The sequence below is a fragment of the Rissa tridactyla genome, chromosome 1 (genome assembly GCF_028500815.1).
Source record: "Rissa tridactyla isolate bRisTri1 chromosome 1, bRisTri1.patW.cur.20221130, whole genome shotgun sequence".
NCBI classification, from domain to species: Eukaryota; Metazoa; Chordata; class Aves; order Charadriiformes; family Laridae; genus Rissa; species Rissa tridactyla.
In genome coordinates this window covers 177,187,801-177,208,427 of record NC_071466.1, presented here as the reverse complement: position 1 = coordinate 177,208,427, position 20,627 = coordinate 177,187,801, and the positions used below count along the sequence as shown (strand labels likewise).

The window sequence follows — 20,627 nt, the reverse complement described above, 5'->3', positions numbered from 1 at the left end:
TATTTTGCTGACGAGTTGCTCCTAGTTTATTTCACTTCTTAGCTTTCAAGGAAGGCAAAGATAGGAAAGGGAAACTCAGTCCCTCTTGACAACCCTTGCCCCTTGCCGGTCTAGCTCAGCAGCTCAGGTACGGCAAGTAGCATTGATCCCTTGGCCGCCTGACTGCTTTGGTGGTCCCACTCCTATTTTAGTGAGAATTTTGCATTGACAAAAACAAGACAGCATATCAACCCCCTTTTTTTCTCCCAGGGCCAAATCTGTTTTCGCAACCATGACCCATCAAACAGCTTTGATGGTGAGGGAGTCGATCCTCATTTCCAGACCTGCTGTATTTACGGAAACACAAAACTGGAAGCAGAAATTGGAAAACTGAAGATCCATTTTCAGTCCCTGCATTTTCAAGTATAGTTAGGTTAGTTATGGCACAGAATAACATTACCGACAAAGCGAGGCAATTTTGCAATGATGCTTCAACTGGAGCGAAGAGGCAACATTAGCTCTGATCCTCCTCTCTGCTCCCAGCTGCCATTTCACTAAAAGACTGCACCGTACAAGAGGGGAAGAGAAAAGACAAGGTCTGGAGAATCAACGTCCACCATGTCCTCCTGAACCCCAGCACCCTGTTTCCAGCCCCAATGGCAACAAATGCATGCTAGCAGAAGTGCAGGGGCAGCACCGTGCCGATCACACATTGCTTTTCAAAGTGAAATTATTATAAGTGGGCGTATAAGAAGAAATAATTCAGAAGCAAAAATTGTAAACTTTCACAACTGTAGTGTAATAAAAAAAAAAAACCAACAAAGAAGACCACCTTAAAATTTAGCAGTCTGAAGATTCTTCTTTACCACCCCTGAAATTTCCTGTGATAATTCTACTATAGATTTTCTTTCAAGGAGGGCTTAGCAGCCCTCCTTATAAGGCTGTTATTGGTCTATTCTAAGATAAGGCCACATTACTCAAACTCCCAGCTTCACTAAAATTCCTTCTTAAACTCCATTTTCATAATACATTTCATTATAAAAATAAAAAACCTTATCAAATCCCCAACCCCCAAAGTCCTAGCCTCCCTTAACCAACGAAGTAGCACATCCGACGGTGCATCTACCCTTGGAAAACCAGTACCAGTACCAGTGAGAGAAGAGCTGACAATGCTGGCCCTATGTTTGCTAAAAATCCAGAGTAACGTGATGTCAACAGCAACACTTTCTGCCTTTTAAACAGGAAACCACACAAATTTAATTGCAGATTGCTGCACCAGTGAAAACATACCCAAGCATAAGAGCATTAACTCTTAAAATTATGTCCTATACTATTAATAGCACCATGCATCATTTGACGAGTCTGAGTGTTAACTGTTAGACTTTTCTTCCTCTTTATCTTCTCCTAAGGAATACAGATAATTTTTTTCCCCACTTCCAAAATTCACGGCTCCTGCTCTTTTCAGATTCTTTTAATGTTTTAGATAGATGTGCACTAAAAGATAAGATCTCCCTTATCTTCCAAGTACGCTCAAATGCGCTATTAACTAGTTATGAAATTCCCGTAAGTGAAGATTTAGGCACTTAAGTACATACCCCTTAAGTAGACTTCAGTAAACCGCTAAATAGGCACTTAAATAGACTCAGCTTAGACTGAATCTAATCATGCGGTTAATGACTTACCAGTGTTCCTTGCTCCTAAAGCCTAGACTATATATTTAACAGGAGATGAAATCTTAGCACAGGCCTCTCAGTGGCTTGCCACTCTCAAATTACTTCGTTAAACTTATTTAAGGAATCAGGTTTTGTATTCTTTACATCTAACTTTTACATTTTGCTCAGAGTAAACGAAAAAAAACAACCCAAGGACTAATACAGTTCATTAACACAATTATAAAAACGTTAACATTCACAGTTATTTTGGTCTTAATATTTTTCACATGTATACATTCAGTCATATTGTGTTAAGTTATGATTAATTTTTTCTAACCACAAGTGCTGGGCAAATTGTACAACAACCAACTGACATTCAAGTAATCCTACCCTGAGAAAATCTGTATTCTGAAGCTGCAAAAAAACTTTTTTGCACTAAATCCCACTCCAACGTACAAAATAAATAGCATGAGGGTGCACTGCAGAGGCTGGATTTGACAGATTGGAACCAAGGAAGCAGTTGTTCTCACAACTGCACGAGTTTATCATTTTCACCACAGATTTACTCAGGGTAAGTCGAGTACATGCAAAAAAAACGCTTACCCCAGATAAGTGCTAGACATCACACTTAAAACCATGAATAAAGAACCCCTGGGGACTCCAAGGAAACCTGTTTGCATCTCCTCACAGCAACAGTTTTCCAAATTAAAACCACAAATACAATTTGATGCCCGCAAGGCCATGTGAAGCACAGCATCTGAATTCAAATCAGTACCGAAGGAACAACTCAGTAAAAGGTTTTCCGTATCAAGGATGATTTGTGAGGGTGGTGGTTAATAGAACGGGTGGGTGAATAGATAGCAGGGAAGCAAGCCAAAAGGGATGACATTTTAACATACATCCTCTTGTCGGGTAAGAGCTTGTTCTCTTGTAATGGATACAGGGTCCTAGGACAATCTGCCCACCCTTTGCAATGACTGGAGTTAGTCAGGGCTGGTACTAGAGATTTCCAGTCTCCTCTGCACAGAGCTGGCATTTCTGGTCTGGTTGCCTTCATTTTTCTTCCATGCAACAGGGCCTCCAAGACTTCCGGGAGTTTTGAAAAATGCTTCATGATGTGCAGGACGAATGCTCTTGGGAGTGAGAGGAGTTGACGAAGGCTATTTGTGAAACAAAACCAAGGTGATTCAATCGGATGTTGTCAAAGCTTACATGCAAGCACACAAACAGAAGACAGCTTGTAGACATTAAGCCCTGTACCCTGCTACTGTAGGGAACCACATCACACATCCTTTCAGAAGCTCCACGTAAAAAGCTACAGGCGTTACCCCTTTTTGTTCTGGAGATGTCTGCCAGTACATCATTTCTGGAAGCTGAAAGCCTCTATCTCATTTCCAACTTAAATGTATTCACGACTAGTTCATACTCAGTCATTCTTATGCCAATCTTGTCCTTTAGCTTAAATGGCTCTTTCCCTTCCTTGATGTTTTACTCAATTTTGTTATTTGTTAGCATCGAAGCAGATCTAAAATTAGTCTCCTAAACCCTGGCCACTTGTGTTTTAAGTGTCACTCTACCACAACCTCTAATGTTAGTATCTCTAATCAGATCGTCTGCCAACCAGTCTCTATTTAAGGCTTTTTCTAAAGCTCGAACAAGATAAACATAAAGTAACACTCATAAAGCTTCCAGAAGTTCAATCTATTTGTGACTGCATTAGACAACAGGAAAACAAATCACAGATTTAAGAATGTAAGCTAAAGCAGTGCCAAAATGTCACTGCTAATAGTTGTAAAGACCCAAGTAACACACCGTGACATGACTGTTTTGTCACTGACTGTAGTTCAGATAAATGAGTCCTTCGCTTCTAAATTTCTCTTTTTTCTAACTTGCAACGTGGTAGAATTTTGAAAAAATACCTTTATAAAAAGATCAACAAAACTCACAATAATTGTTTTCAGAACAGAGATCGGAACAGGGGTGAGGAGGTAACCCAGGACACTACTGCCTGAGCAGCGTTGCAGCCAGTTAACTCCTGAATTATGACAAACAATCCTCCTGTCTTCCTAATGTGTTTCTGTAGCCATTGCATAATACACAACGATGGTGTCAAATGGGGAAAAAATATTGACTTGGATTTCTGGGGAAAAAACCCTGTAGCTCATTTTTTCTCTATTCCCATAAGATTTTTAAAGATTAAGACTTTTATGATTTTAAAATTCCTGTGAAATTTTTAAAACTCCCCATTTCACCATTCAGGGCTAGAGATGCTATGCTGGGCTAAGTTTTTAACACTGTCCCAAGCCCTGCCGCTACTGCAGATGGATATGCAAACTAAGTGGAAGACACCAGCTCCCAGTGTGCCAGCTTCCCACTCTGACACACCAGCACCAGCTTCCCACTCTGACACACCAGCACCAGCCTGCAGTGCAAGCTGCCTTCGGTCCCAGTGTCCTGGCACCGCTGTTTCATCCTCACTCAACCACTTTCGGCTCTTACCTGCTGCAGCTTCAGAACAGTCACCGGATGCCCCATACACACGGGGGAGTCCAGTTTAAGGGCACCGCAAGACCTTGCAAGAACAGGACTCAGGTGCAGAGTGGGGTGAGCTGGTTGCTGGGGATCCACCGAAGGCGTGGGTGAGACCTTGGGGGTAACCACTGCCGTGGTGCCTATGAAAACAGGTGCTGTTGATGCCAGGCCGGACACACTGAAATTCATGGAGGTGGCAGCTGAGAAGGAGCCATCGGGAACTGGGGAAAGAGGACCAGTGACTGTAGGAGAACAGACAACAGGGAATGAAGCCATGGCTGCTGACGGCACCACGACACAGGGGACGCTCATAGAAGGTAACTGGCTTGCAGCCAGGCTGAAGGCACCAGGGGCTTGGTTTGCAGAGAACAGGAAATTAAAACTGCTTAATCCTAAACCAAAGAGAGAAAAAGCAAGGCATTAATACACTTGACAAATTGAAATTAAGCTATTATAACTTCATCTAGAACAGGAAAGAGGGATGACAACAAAGAAAAAGCCTGGGAAGAAAACTGTGACAAAAGGAAGAAAAAAGAAGGAAGAAAACTGTTACAAACCCACGACTCTTGTGTCAAGCTTCCTTTCTCTACCTGCCTCCACCTCCCTACCTACTGCCTGTTCACTCTATGTGCATCCGTTTACTTTGTTCATGTTAAGTATCAACCACACACCTTGATATTTTCTGCTTCTAACTTCAGTTACAAGCAACATATTGGTTAAACAAACTCTTTTTTTCACTAACAGGAATCATATCCTCTGCTACGTGAAAACATATACACTGCTTTTAATGAGGAAAAAAACCCCAGCAAATGGAAAACACCCAAAAAGATATACCCCGAAGACTCTCATTTTCCTGAAAACAGCTGAAATACTGTTTTGAAACAGAAGCTGCTCCATTTCCCAGTTTATCTGGCCTTCCAAAACATCAAGATTAACATTTTCAAACTGAGCATCTCCATCCTGTAAGTGAAATCCCACAGACCTCACTCTGTGCCACAAGTGAGTCAAACACTAAAGTAGTGGTCATGGAAATCTGCCACACGTATCCCATTCCCACAAGAGACTCTTCCACTCCACACAAACACAGGCGCAAAAAATGGCGGACACCGTTTTGCGATACTTTCAGCTAGTTCCTCGCCATACGTACTGTGTCCTACAAGCAGGCCAGGTTACACTCACAGTGTCTCAGTTTTTGTGGGGTTATCCCGATGATCCACGTGACAAGACAGGACAAAGTTCACAGATGACTAAATTCACCCACTGAGGGAAATGCTATTGTACTATTCTGGCTGCCTTACTGCCAAACCTAGACTTCCGGCTCCCCTGAGATTTGAATGCTGGATAGGTGTCTTTTTTGCTGCACATAGTTCAAGCATGTAAAACACACATTACTTATCTCTATTAATTTTTGGGTACCTCAGAAAAATGCTCATATTTTTAGAGAAGCAACATTTCATCTGTAGTCAAAAGAATTCTGAGCTATTAAACTACTACAGAGAACTGCTGACAGTTTTTGTGACACATATAGACTTATTCACCTATCTGTAGATCTCCCTATTTGAACAGCTCAGTGAACAGATGCAGAAGTTTGATGCCTCCGGATCTCAGGGCTGTCCTTACCAGAAGTAGGCTGAACATAAAGATACTGTGGTAGGAAAGGTTGATTGGCATTTTCTTTAGAGATGTGCTCTTTTCCTGGAGAGGGTTCATCAGGGTTGTTATTCTGAGACCATTTTTCTTGCTCCTGAGAATCTAAAGGCTTAGTAGACTCCTTGTCTGCAGCCTCTGGAGCAGCAGGACTTGCAAGGTCCAGATGAAAATCTTCTAGATGTACAGCAGGTGTACAACCACTTCCTGGGATAGATTCTGCCTTGGGTGACTCAAAAGGCTTCTATGCAAAAACAAAAGAGGAAATGACAAGTCCAAAATGAAATAGCACAGTATAATGTCTCTCATACGCTTCCCTCAGCTACAGAGTAAAATGTGCACCTGCGAAAGGGGCAGCACAAAACTCCTTAGCAAGTCACTAAGTTAAAAATTTTGTTTGTGATGCCTAAGCCCTGTGCTGCTGTTCGCTCTCAGTACTTGGAGACACCACATAAGAAATACCTGAACTTAGGGATTCATTTCTCTTTATTGACAAGGAAAAACACCTGTCTCAAATGGCTTATATTCAAACACCTTGAGCCTGACCCTCATTTTCAGTAGTTAAGAAAACCATGAGATAGATGCACTTCATCTTCACCATCATCTCCTCTCTCACCAGCCTGCTGTGGGCAACACTGAGCTTGAGAGAGAGGGACTCAGGCTGGAGAGCAGGGGAAAAGTACAAAACACATTTGCCATAGCTCACTAGGGTAAGCAATGCTGCTGCTGTCCGTGAAAGCCCAAGCTAACAGAAGAAGATGAGGAGTAACAGTCACATTGATTTCTTCCCCTCTGGCAGGCCTTTTGTTGAAGACAATGATCATGACACTGATTCCAAAGAACAGCTGACCATCACTTCCCTATGCAAAGCAATCACAGTCCATTTTCCCCTGGTAGTGTGAAAACATCTCCCAGTTAATGCCTATACTTCCTGACACAGCACCCTTACAATTTTATTAACATGTGGGAGGCAGCATTACATCTGTAACAAGAGTGGTGCAGTGAATTTTCACTTCTGAAAACAGTCTTAGGAAAAAGTCTTTCCTTGCTAACAGGAAGCCTAAGTGATAATGAAATTCACATCTTTACCTTGGGTACTACAAGTGAGAGGGGCACATCACGCTGTTCCATGGTTTGCTTTTTAGCAGCTGGCTCTTCATCATCTACAGGTGCAAAGGGCGATGTGCACTTGTGGGAGCTGCGTTTCTGGCAGGCAGTTGGAGGTACTGCAGCCTGAGCTTCTGCATTCCTGTTTCCCACCTCTCCTGTGGTGGGCAGGGTCTCCCTCAAGTTATTTTCCTGAAGACCACCACAAAACATAAAAAGGGATGAAGACGGAAAGCACAGGAAGGGTTGGCTGGGGAGCAGGGTAGGTTTTCCATCTTCTGTTTTGGAGGCTGCTGGCATGGAAGGATGTAGACTTTGGCTGCTGACCCCATTTAGCAGCGCGAGGTTTGGCACGTCTGCTTGAACCATAGGGAAAACTGCCTGAGGCAAAGGGTTAACACAAAAATCAGAGTCCCCAGGAACTGGAAGAAGGGAGAGAGTTGACGTTGTGCTTGGGTTCCTTACTGAATTTAATATCGTTTCTGTGGCACAAGCTTTATTCCTAAAAAAAGTAATGAAAAGGGGAAAAATATTTAGTCCAAAATTAAACTCTATTTTATCCTTAAAAGCAAACAGGTACATTGCTGAACATAAACATGGAAAAATCCCCCCCCCCTAACCACTACTTTTGAACAGTTTACAAGGGGGATCACTTGAAAAAAAATAAAGCAAGCCATGCTGAGACCTATCAGCATTAAAATAATGAGAATCTGGCAATTTTCTATCTTACTCTCATCAATGAAATCTAGCCCTGAACTAAACATAACAAGCACAAAGCTAAAACTGGACGGAAGTTAAGACCAACCTACCTAGTATCTTCCTCTATTTTCTGCCTGCAGACAGCTGCTAGATTTATCATTTTGGAGCAATATTCATCTGAATTCACAATACAGGCTAAAAGAAAAAGGAGCATTCAATTAATAACAGGTAGGTTTACCAAGTATATTTTGATGCTGGCCATATAATTGATATAATTTTTCTATCCTGGCACATTTTTATAACACCCACTAATCACCTAGAGCTAGAACATGCAAGACACTCAGAACTCTCAGTCCCACCGGAGAGGTGCTTGACATCATAATTTCCTATAACAGGGAACTGTGAAAAGCCCTGTAATTGCTTTATCTGTTTTAACAGCTATCCATTAGATTGTTACAGTAAATTCCACTATATTAGGAACCATAAAATAAAGCAAGCTTTTGTGGCTAAAGAATCTTTCCTTATCTATATCAAATTTTAACAGAAGAAGCTGTAGTATAGTTGCAGTTAGTGAAGAACAGAAACATTTACCAAAAAACAAACTGCAGATTCAAGGCAGTATGGCCCAGATTCATCTCATCTAACTTTAGGCACTTGACGGGAGGGTTCAAGCCAGAAGTCTCATCACATGGACAGTAGAAATACAGGCACCTCCTAAGAGTAATTCACTTACTTAATCAGGCTGATTCCCCCAGTCAAGTGCCTTAAATTGGTGGGCCCACATTTGGGCAGATCCAATGGGATACAAAAGAACATGCTTCCTCAGTAGTTACCTTGCCTCTCTTGACGTGGGCTGTTGGGCTCAGAACTGACCTTCCTTCTGGTTTCTTCACAAGGCTGTGCGCCGTTAAATGAAGCATGACGTGTAAACCTTTGCTTTCCAGTAGCACAGATCTGATACGGGGCACAGACTCCTCTCTGCGTCCGTGGCAGAGGATCAGATGTTGGGTTATTCCCTCTCGGCTCATCTGTAGGAACACAATTTTTTACAATAGTCCTTCAGGGAACACAGCTCATCATTTAGGCCTCTGCCATGTTACCGAACTTGGCCACAAGAGAAGAGGTAACCTCTATACGATCCCAGACTCCACAACGCCGAAGCAGACCTAAGCTCCAATAGACAAGATAAGGGCTTCCCACCTTTCCATTCCATGGCAGCTGGAGTAGCAGCTACAGTCTAGTATGCATAGCCAAGAGAAGAAAGGGTACTAAGATGGCATGAAGACTATCCTTCACTTCTACTTGGTCCTGGCACTGGCCTGACCCAAATATATTAGCAAAGGACTTTCCTTTGCTCTGTCTTCTAGCCAAGAATCAGCAGCTTAGAGATGCTCTGTCCCACTGCCTCCTTCTTTGCAGATAAACATTTTGTATGAGGGGACACATGCAAGAAACAGCCCTACTCTACCTTGGTAAGTCCCCTTACAAGACAGTAATTCACTGTCTAGTTATGATGGAATTACAGAGATTTTGCAACCCAGAAAAGCTGTGTGTTTGGAGCTGTAGGATTTGGAGATGTAGGCACTATCTGACATTGCTTTACAATTCATACAGTTATGTAAGTTGGTGTAAAAATACCAGCAAGACACAGTATCCTTCAACATCCCTTGACAGCTCCATACTCTCAGCATAAAGTCTAACAATGTTGAGCTGGCCAGCAGTTAATAATCAGAGGGTGGACAATGAATCCCAAGCCACTCTACCCATGGAAAACAACCTATTGCCACTTGGGAAGGGACTATCAAAATAAAAAGAAAGGAGATGGGAACTACACAACTTACCGGTCTTTCCAGGGAATTCCACAGGCCCAATCCACTTGAAGGCTGGTTTGCGTCCTCGTTCCTCCGTGACATGAACTTTCTTGATCAAGCCTAGGCTGGTGAGAACATTGGCAATATCATACAGTCTTCGTACCTTTGCTAACAAGAAAGGGCATAAATAGTCAAGACAGTCATGTTTACAATGTACAGTACATATTTACATGGTAATTTCATTCCATAATATCAGCTTTCATAGACCAGGTGGGTAAAATCAAATTGGGATGGATTTAAGCCTCCTCCTGTGAAGCCTGCCATGCCAGCTCCCACCTGCTTCTTGTTGCTTCTTCATATCTTAGCTGTTCACCTATCTTAGCTGCTCAGGTTTAAGCTCACCTATCTCATTTTGAGGTAGCTCAGCAGCTTGCCCAGAAGAGGCAGCTACCTCCACGTGGGATAAAAACAAGCACTTGGGCAAAAGAGGACACATATTTATTATCTTAAAAATGTAACATTCTTAGAAAAATCTCTGTGACTCCAATAAATAACATGTTTGAGCTAAATATGACACCCACAGGTTGCCCAGCTAAACTTCTCACATCCTTCACAGTATTTGGGGTAGAATTTTAAGACTGAAGTGCAAGTTCTTTATTTTAAAAGTGCTTTAAAATGTAAAATAAAAGTCTTTATTTTAGAAGAACTGTTTACTAATGCTGAGTTTTTCCACGTTGTCCAAGGCATCTAAGTACTAGTGCCCACTAACTGAAAAGCAAACTGTGCCATCCAGTTGTGAAAAATTTCTGGGGTGAAAAAGAGAAGTAATACATTTCTGCAGAAAAGAAAATGAATTCCGTAAAATTAAACAATGTTTCATTTCAACAAGTTCTGAAACATCATTCAGAACAGTACAGGAAACAGAGTTAAAGTATGAAAAAAATTCAAACAACAACAAAAAAGATTTTTCTTCATTCTGAAGCTAAAACTTGGAGATAATTGTCAAATTGTCTCTTCCCCACCCCAAGCGCTGTTTTCATAAACTGGCATTTGCAATTAAAAAAACTCTAGACCATATTTCAGCAAAAGATTCCCGACCTGCTCTTGTTGTTACCTACTGGAGTCAGTCCAAACATGGCCCTGTTTCCTTTACTCACTGACTGATTCATTGGTCCGTCAATAGCCAGCTTACTTTTAAATTTGCTGTGGTCCACTGTATCCTGGGTTTCTTCTATCAGTATCTTTGCTGCGACGTCCAGAGTGACTATCTTGGTCTTGGAGACAAGGAACAGCATGACAAACTTTTGGCTCATAATCCGCAACGACTTGTCCTTTCTGCTGTTTGCAGATGCTGTGTTACAAATAATACCCAAGTCTCTTAGCATATGTCATCCATCACAGCAAGAAAACTAACAAGTAGGTTTCTCACACACAAAAGCAGTAAAGTATTTCCTTGTCCGGAAGCAGAAATCTTTTGAAAAGCAGCAAATAACTGAATAATGCAGACGGAAGTCTCTCTTCAAAAGGCAATAAAAATGAAAGCTTGCAGAAGTAGCTTTTAGGAAGTCAGATTCCAAAGCTGATTCTATGTTACGTTGCACAGTTTTGCGCCACTGTAATTTTGTGACCCCAACGGACTTTGCAACTTCAACACTATCTATTATATGGGCAGTATGCAAACACTGGACAAATGGAAGATGGCACCTTCTGTCGGGATAAAGCATTTACTGTCAGGTACAGGTGGGGAATGCAGAACTAGAGTGTCTGGAAAAAGTTCCTGCCAGTCTGGAGGACAGAAGGAAAATCTGTCCTGAAATCCATGGTAGGGACAGGATGGAAGGAAGAATTCTGTCACCCCCACAGTGAATTGAGCACCGTTTTGCAAAGAATATTTTTTAAAAATTATTTAATTTAAAAGTAAAGCAAGGGAAAAAGTCACATAATAAACTGGAGAAAGAGACTTGTGTCTGTGTATCACATCACACATGTTAGTTATCTTACCAGAGGTGCAATCTGGTTCTGAAAAGTCCAGTAACGGTCCATCTTGAGTATCTGGAATAGTTTCCTTTTTCCGTTCTCCAAATTTGTAGTCCAAGTCCTGCTCCTTGTGCTGGAAGGTCATTAGCTCTCCATACTGCACCTCTCCTGCTTCCTGAAGCGTTTTCAGAGTCTGACTTAGGTTGTGCCGCCCATGCCAACAGTACTGGTTCTTGGCCACGCGGCTAACCAAGTGCAATGACTCCAGGACATTCACTATATCGTAAATTCGTCTCCGCTCAACTCCTGTTTTAAGAAGGGAAGAAATAAAAAAGACATAGATGCTCATGTAGTTTTAATGTGCTCTTCAGCAGAAGCAGAACAGAGAACAGGCTGTTTCTAATACTGAGTGTTCACAATACATTTTTCACTGTTCACCTGGACACATTACATTAGATCCATCCAAATTTGCACAATTAAGAACTGACTTATGTATGGTCAACCCCATGGTATGATGTTCATTGTCTATTTTGTTAACTGCAGGCCTAACCATTGCTTCAGCTCAAAGCATCTACACTGCGTTTAGAAGAACTGATTGCAGTCTGCCCAGCCCCCCTCACTCAGACTTATCCAGACTGCCCTGAGGAATAGGGGCAGAGGAATTCAGAGCACTTTGGCCCTTCTTGTCAGAGACCTTCAGAGCTCAGACACATACCTGTGTGTAACAGAGGGCAGGAAAGGGTCTGCGCCTGGCACTGACACAAGGGAGATATAAAAGCCCACTCCTACAGGAACCACTGGGAGTGTGGTCCTCCACTTGCTTTTCCAGTGGCACAATTACTTGCTAAGCATGTACCAAGCAAAGGAGCACCAAAGGCTTCACAAAGTGCAAAGCAGAGGAGAATGAGACCTACTGTTCCCAAATGCAGCGGAAAGAAGTCCTCGGTGCTGGCTGGGTTTGCATCAATGGGAAATCTACGAAATACGTCCAACTTGGGTTCAGTCTGACTGAGGGAACTGAATATGAACAGGCCAGTGGTTCTGCTCACTGTCCTGAGTACTTGTGTCCAGCGCTGTTTGAAGCATGCTGTTATATGTAACACAGTGCACCAGCATACAGCTGGTGGCATCCCTTGCACCAGAAATCCCATAACAGTTAACATGAGCTGAGGAGAACAAGTGCTAGCCAAGGGGAAAGGTTTTGAAAGACTTCCCTGTGGAAGGCAAGGCCTTGATGCATCTGTTTACCCATCTGGAGAATACAGATAATACTTACCAGCTTCAAACGGATATTAAGATAAACAATTCATGAGTATTTCCAAGTGTGTGCAGATCTTGGAGTGAAACGTACTCCGGAAAAACAAGAGTGCTACACATATCCTGGTGTCTGACAGGCACTAGCGGCACAGCCCCCTTTATGGGCTTTCCATAGGTCTTCAATGAACAAAGCAATACACATTTGTACCAAAAGCTGTATTACAACCATCATTTGTTACACAGAGAGCAGCAACATTAGTAGTGACTGATTTTGTGGTCCCTGAAGCAAGTGGATACAGTCAAGCAAGAAAGTGAAAACCGAAGGGAGAGCAAGCACACCCCCTTCTGGGAGGTAAAATCCCCAACAGTAAGTTTTAAAACAAAGTTTCTAGTTATTTAGGAAAGGTAGTGCCACTTCCAACACAGCATAAAGCACTACTCATGTTCAGCTGTACAAGGTTGGAGCACGAGCATCTCATGCAAATACAGGAAGAAGTAACTGCAAAATCTAAAAGAACAATTAATTTAAAAAGTAATTTATTTAACTATTTACTTCATCTGAATTCTCTCCTATTTCCACTTCCCATTGCCAAGGCAAATAAATAAGTATTTCAAGGACTTTCTTAGCAGTGTCACAGCGGACATCACTCTTCTGTTCCTTTTTCTCCCGAAACAGACACACCTCATTTTTGCTACCTCTTTTCTGTTAAATACCTGAGTTCTAAATGTAGATACAATACTTATTTAGTTTAAATCCAATTTTGAAAGCCCATCCTAGCTAACAGGCTAACTCTCCAAGGACCTCGATCTTTTTGTTATTGGTGTGACGTGGCCAAGTCCACTCTCCCAAGTTGTATTACTTCTCTCAGATACATCATTAATCTTTTACCTAAGACCAAACTTAACAGCAGACCCAGCAAACAGGCTACTGAATACCTTCTTGCCACCTCAACACAACACATTTTCTCATTCTACTCTTGCAGGTCTCCTAGTAACCTCCCCTCAGAAGACAATATTTAAAGCTAAGATAACCTTGATGAACCATGAGATCTTGGAAGACACAATGTCAGGCACATTTCTGAAGTCAGGCAATAAGCCCAACTGATTTCTTACACCTACTAGTTTGCAATTGTTTCCCCAGACACTCCATTTTGACAAAATTTGTTGTTCGTAAGTCCTCCTTCAGAGGGTTTGTAACTCACAGCTCCTTCAGTGTTCAGCAAATTGAAAATTTAAGAAAGCAACAGAGTTGGTAAACAGTTGGAGGACAGATATGTCTAGTAAAAAGTACTGTCAGAAAGCAGATTTCAAAATGGTAGCATTATAAAGCAGTAAAGACACTTGGGAATATTAGGCATTTCCAACTCTTGATTAGTAAGATTAGAAGAGCATTCAGACCCGAAGAAAGGCAGACCTTGAATGTACTCTGTAAGAAGGTTGATATTTTGAAGGCCCTCCTGTTGAGTTACTCCAGGTGAACAGTTACCCCATTTTTGCTGGCATACATACCAAGAATTGAAGCCACTTCATCCAAAGAAATAGTAGTTTTTTCTGTTGACAACGGATAACTTGGATAGCGAGCTAGAAACTTTTGGCACAAGAGTCCTAAGCTTTTCTGTTTTCTGCTGGGCCTCTGCTTTTCAAATTCATCAACCGTGCTGTCGTCTACCATATCATACTGTTAAAAAATAAATGTTAACCCTTTAGTGCAGAGTTTTAGAAGCAAGGCATAGCCAAGCGAGACATGTTTCAAATGTTAGCAATATTTAAGCTTGGACTTTCTAATAATAAAAAAAACATGGACTCCTTGCAAACACAGAGCACTTGGGTGATACTTTTTTGCTTGCAAGCTCTTTTTAATTCACCACCCAAGTTATCTACAGAAAAACTCTTATCTGCAAGATCATAAAATAATGGTTATGCATAAGGAAATAAAACAGGGAGACCAAACACCCCAGACTAGCAGATAGTAAGATCCTACTTGGAAGGAATGTTCCTTTTTGAGAGGAGGAGGAATATTCCCTCAAACACCTCTGGATCTAATAAACCAGAAGATGTACAAGCCATCAAAGAGTTCCTGAAAAACCTTTCAAGAGATTTTACTGCCCTTTACAGTGCCTCTATAACTTTAAAAAACTGGAGGTTGGGGGGGTGGGGGGGAGAAACTGATGCTAGGAGACTATAAAAGGCACCACCCAATCTCTGAACCTTAAGTTCAGTCAAGCTGTTAGCTTAAGTGAAGTCTATAGGATGGCCTGAATATGGTCTTTCTGTCCCTGCAGGGGGAAAAAAAAGTAAAAACCACAAAAAACTGTGATGGCAAGAATATATGAAGAGGTATGTTTATTTATTACAAAATGAGAATGATGAAGGATTTTTCTGCAGTGGTAACTTTGTGGTTTTGCTTCTGTGTCAAAAAAGGAAAAACAAGATAATCTCACCCTCTGGCAAAGAAAAGCTGAGAGTGGTGGCAGCTGTTGAAATTCATGTTTTCTTGCTTATGAGATCTTAACTGTCCTTTGTTGGTTGTGACTAAGTGACCTTGTGGCAGGCTGTTGCTGTGATTGAATCTGAGTTTTATCAGGTATTCTTACAGTAATACTCTTACACCTGTTGTAAATCAGATTTCTGTGTGGAGAAAATTATTAAGTATAAGTTTTATTAACTAGAAAATATTTGAACTGTTTATAGTAGCCACCCCAAAAACGCTATATCTTGGCAGGCTTGGAGTGGTAATAAACTAACCTTTAACATTGACTGTTTTTTACTTACTGGAAGCTATGTTAGGAATTATCTTTAGAGAACTGTTTGCTCCTTTATGACTACCTAAACTGGAGAATTCTGCAGACTACTGTCACTGTAGATGCTGTAAAATCTACACTTAAAGAGTAATGTTTACCTATCAAATGATGTTTCTCAGTAGGAGGGCCCCAGAACTATCTTCCTTTCGCTGAAATCACCAGAGGAGGAACAAAAAAAAGTCTGAAGAAAGAAAACTGTAATGATACTTATTACGACCTGATGTCATTCTCTCCATGGTGAGACTCCCTAAAGCGAGGAGAGGGATCGGCCCCCTCCTTGCCTGAGTCTTGGCAAGTGAAAGTCTTCCTAACACTTGACCGTGCTCTCTGACTACTGGTTTGGGGGCTGGTATGGAAAGGGGGATAAAGGTTTCAACTGACCACTCTGTCAGGCTGTTGTGGACAAGGTATAAGATTTCAAACATACATTGAAAAATATGCCCTCCTATTGTCAAATGCTATTGCAAATGCTGCCTGTCTGTTTAAGAATGACCTGGCAATTTTCTTTCTAATGCGGTTCAGAAAATAGCATCAGAACTACTTAAATTGGGAAAAATTACACATTTAAGCTCTACTTCCTTCACTGTCCTTTTGAGTAATATTCAGGCTCTTGAGGGGTCTCAGGTCAGTTACTAGTAAGACAGTTACTTTTTAGTCTTTGAAAGTCCTACTGCTCAGCCAGTGCTGTGTAGGCAACTGTCCTTGGGAATGTTTTACAATTCTGCAGTTTTCCATAGGGAGCAAAGGACCAGTTGGAAGAAAACTGAGGAACAACTTAAGGAAGGTCTGAGTCCTAATTGAACATAAGGTAATTGTGTTCTGAGTCTCACCTGTAACGAATCAGGTGTGTCACTCTGCTCACTGTTTTCTATGGGTCTGAAGAGCTCTTTCTTCTTTTCCCTGTCCCTCATGTCAGGGCTAGCAGCACTAACAAGAATCTTCAGGTTAGCAGTGGGGGTCCAGGGATCAGGCTGAGGTCTGTCAGTGAGTTTAACAGGTGTAATTGGATTTCTTTCCGGGGTGCAGCCTTTTTGCTTTGATAAATCAACTGGTTCATTCTTAATGGGAGTCTTTGGGGCCATCCTGGATCGATCAAATATGTTTTCCTATTAAAAACAAAAAGTTCTTTAAAAACAACAGGAAAGAAAACAGTCCAACAAGCAATTTCATTGCTTTTATGAAGGTAATTGCAGTGACTCATGTCTTGGCATTCATAGCTATATTAAGCACAATTCTTCTGCCTTCATTGGAAGCGGTAAAATATTCTACATGCTAGCGTACTGGAGGCAATGTGTATGAGATACTACCCTGAATCACAGAACCTGAGGTCAACCAGTCCAGCTTGTGGCCTACCAGGCTTATAAACTCTGACAGTTACTACAAGACAGTGCTCCCCATGAATGTAAATCACCAAATTGGATTGAAACTGAAATAATGCATTAGCTGTATTACACTTAGCAAGAAAACACTGTGTTCTGCTTGAAAGGTCCCCAGTGAAAAGCCATGCTGGGGATACAGCTCAGACTGTCATAAAATGTCAAAATAAAACAGTTGTAGCTTCATGTGCAGGTGAAGCAAGCTTTGCATCTGTACTATCTGCTGCCCAAAGCAATGAAGAAAGTTTCCATAACTGTATTCTCTGAACACAGCTAAGAGCTGCTAGAAGGAAAACTCTAATTCATCAGCTGATTTTTATCATTCTTTGAATGAAGCTCAGCTTCCTCCATTCCCTAGCTGCAATCAAACTTTTCTCATATTTCATCTTTGGGTCCAATTTACCCCTTCCTCTTACTGCAAGAATTATCACTACAGATCAACTAATGTCAAGGGACTGACTGAAGAAAGCATCAATGGTATCCTTGAGCTGAGATACATTTTTGAGCAACAAGAGATACTATTTCACCCTAGTCTGTTAGTGCAAATACTTCATGAAAACTAAAGGAATTAAGGAGACGGGATGTCATATAGCTTTCTTTGTGGGATATCAAAAATTGAGGTCCAGGTATCCTAGACGTGGCACAGAGCAGACTTCCAGAAATGCCCATGCAGAAAGTTGTTTCTTTTTGGCCAGGAAGATCAACGTTCTGTTCTTGGATAGCCCAGCTATCCCTCGATTCTCTGTAATACCCTACAAACAGGACACTGTTTTTGGAGCTCTAGCTAATATTGCTCAGTAGTGTCTAGATTTAGTTCCTTGAAATGATTGCATGCACCTTGAGCGAAGTGAGAGAGAGAAAGCAAAGCAGACATTATCATCAGAAAGCTAGCAGAGCTTATAATTTGCTGGAATTGGGACTGAAGCCTTTGGAACCACAGCAAACTGCTTTTAAACTATAAATCAGGCTTGTAGTCATTTGCTCTTTGGTCTAGCTGTGGCTTTTTTGGTGTTGGTCTCAAACTGAGCAAGTCTTCATGCTCAGACTGAGATTACTACTTCATTTTTTTTTTTTTCAAAATGAGTTTTAAAAATCTAGCATGACAACTTTGAGGCTGAATATTGTTATGTATTTTATTTTGTGCTGCAAGAAGTCCAATTCTGAAGTGGAATATAGCCTGAAAGAAAATGTTAAATTACTATTGTTTTTCGGTAAGAACTTTCACAAGTTTTATTTGGAACAATTCAGCTATCACTAGCTGATATAGATATTTAAATAGGTGATTCCAAATATCACCTTACCAGGTACAGTTTAGCTAGAAAGCAGTAAGAAGTTCCAGTAATAACTGAAGCTGGCTTTTACTAGAACTTCTGTAGCGTTCAAACTGGAAACAAATTTGGCACATCAAAAGCATTGTGCTCTGAGCACTGATGAAGAACACTTCTGCATACATTCACCTATGAATTACCCAAAAGGATGTAATAAATATATCTCCTTTTACAGTTAACAGTTAGCCAGTTGTAACTTACCACACAGTGATAAATAGGGGTCAATTTAGAGGCCATGCTACTTCTTGGAATATATGTTCACATAGTGTTGGCACTCAATATATTCTTGCAATTTCACATTTGGCAGTGAATCAACACTTAATCTGCAATGGTGAAAGTCTGCCTTCCCTTCAAGTTCCTGTTCACCATGGCTGGTGCTAATGGAACTGCAGTGAGGGCAGCTGAAGCAACCTGCTGTTCTACTACCTCAAATCTTCATGTTTGTGCAAATATCACAATGAAAAAAAGTAGTGGCACTACAACAGAGGTATACACCTAGTATCAACCTTTCAGATCTTTATTTCTTGTATGTCATAATTTTCTGCTAAGGTAAGAAATGCTTTTACCTCCTCTCTTTTTTTTTTTTTCAGTAGATGCAATATTCCATGAACTCCTGGCTGTATTGTACAAAATGGCAAGGGTAGTTGGTAGAACTACCAACTATGAGATTCACCTTGATCCAAGCAGAGATGGCTTACAAATACAAGAGGAAAGGAAAGGTTGGCTTAATGAACTTAGTATATAAGCAGGAGTTGAAACTAATATCTGAGACAATAGGAGCCAAGTCTGACAAAAACTATGTGATCTTTGGAAGACTCAGACTGAGCATGGACAGCAAGTCGTGAATTTGGTCTAGTTCAGGAGACATTATTGAGCAAGGTATGCCCGAGATTAGATATCCTGTCTCCTGGCTGGCGGGGCAGGAGAGGAATGACGAGCATGCTCCTTGCCAAGTGGCACTACTTAGCTTCTTGACCTAGGAACGCCACTGTATGGATACAGGCATACTTTTCCAGGCCAGAAGGCAAGCACAGCAGACATGTACATCAGCACAGTCAAAGTGCTGCTAAATAACTGGACCACACTATTCCCATGTCATGTCAGGCCTGGTGTTGGTTAGGTTTTGAACAGTGAGTCTGTACTAAAGTCTCCTCCACCTTACTCAGTGGTAGCCACTGGGATGCTTGAGATTGCCTAGAGAGTTTTACTTATTGAGTGAAAGCTAAAAACTGTTTCCCTGGGAATAATGTCAGAGTATAATCACTTCAATTGCTGACAACGGTGGCTTGACTCACGGTTGGTTTACTGGATTGTCTTTTTACCCTAATGGTAGGGCCAGACACCCCTATGCTCCAAGGGCCACCAGGTAAGGTGCTGCTGTACAGACCACCGTGGCAGGACAGACCAGTTGCGCTGGTCCCATGGGCAGCACCCCAAATGTCGCCATGGGGAACGAGAGGGACACGATCCGGGGCACGCACCCGGCCCGAGCCAACTCAACTCCAGTCGCCCCGGGCTCGGGCTCTGCACTCCCGGCCGCCCCCCCATCCCCCGCCCCGGGCCGCCGCGATGCTCCGCACCGGGAGCAGCGGAGTAATGCGTGAGGGACCCCCGCCCGCCCCGGCGCCCCCGCTCACCTTCTGGGCCCCCTCGGCGCGGCCCCGCCGCCCCGGCCGGCCGCCGGCCAGGTCCCGCAGCGCCAGGACGCTCACCTCCATCTGCAAAGCCAGAAGGCGCTTTGAGCCCGGCCCTTAAGAGGAGCCGCTTCCCGGCCCCGGCGGGACGCGAGGGCAGTGCGGCAGCTCGGGGACACCCTCCCGGGGAAAGAGGGAGGGAGGGGGCGGCCGCCCGGGCGGCGGGAGGCTCGGCGCCCTCAGCCCGGCGGCGGCGGCCCGGCTGGGGCGAGCGGGGGGCGCGCGGCTCTGCCGCTCCCGCCAGCCGCCCTCAGCGGCATCGCTTCAGCAGCCGGCCAATCAGGGGCGGCCCGCCGGGGAGCCCCGGCCGAGCAGCCGGCCAATCAGCGGGCGGGCAGGCGGCGCGCGGCAAGCAGGGCTCCCGCCCGCGCGGTCCCGCTTCGCTCCTTTTCTGCGCGCGGGCGCCGCCGGCCCTTCCCTCCCCGCCCCCCTCCCCGCGCCCCGCTCCCGCCGCCGGGCCGCCAGCGCGAGGCGGGCCGTTGGCAGGCGGGAAAGGGCCGCCTCGGGGCGAGCGGGGCCGGGCGGGCGGCAGGTGGGGCTGGGCTTCCCCCCGCCAACTCCTGGGCTCCCCGCCGGGGAGGTCCAGGCTCCCGCCGGGTCCCTGTGGGGGCGGGTCTGTCGCCGAGGGGCTCATTCCTGATGGGAAAGCCGCCGTTGAGGGGGACGGGGACCATCTTGTCCGGCGCCGTCTGGATCAGGCCTTCAGACTCTGAGGGGGGAGGAAGGGCTGAAGCAGCGTGAGGCGGATGCAGCCGCTGTCCCTCGGC

General features: G+C 43.3%; 1 protein-coding gene across 1 annotated transcript; it reads right to left on the bottom strand.

Annotated features, from left to right (window-relative positions):
• Positions 1-844: 844 nt before the first annotated feature.
• E2F7 (E2F transcription factor 7) lies at positions 845-19,904 on the bottom strand. Its single transcript, XM_054216898.1, has 12 exons — positions 19,804-19,904; positions 16,293-16,568; positions 14,171-14,339; positions 11,429-11,710; positions 10,620-10,778; positions 9,458-9,595; positions 8,450-8,644; positions 7,727-7,811; positions 6,900-7,419; positions 5,784-6,054; positions 4,131-4,555; positions 845-2,791 (listed from the first exon to the last, which is right to left on the bottom strand). The coding sequence occupies exons 1-12, from the start codon at positions 19,882-19,884 to the stop codon at positions 2,615-2,617; spliced, it is 2,778 nt and encodes a 925-aa protein (XP_054072873.1). The 5' UTR covers positions 19,885-19,904; the 3' UTR covers positions 845-2,614.
• Positions 19,905-20,627: the final 723 nt, after the last annotated feature.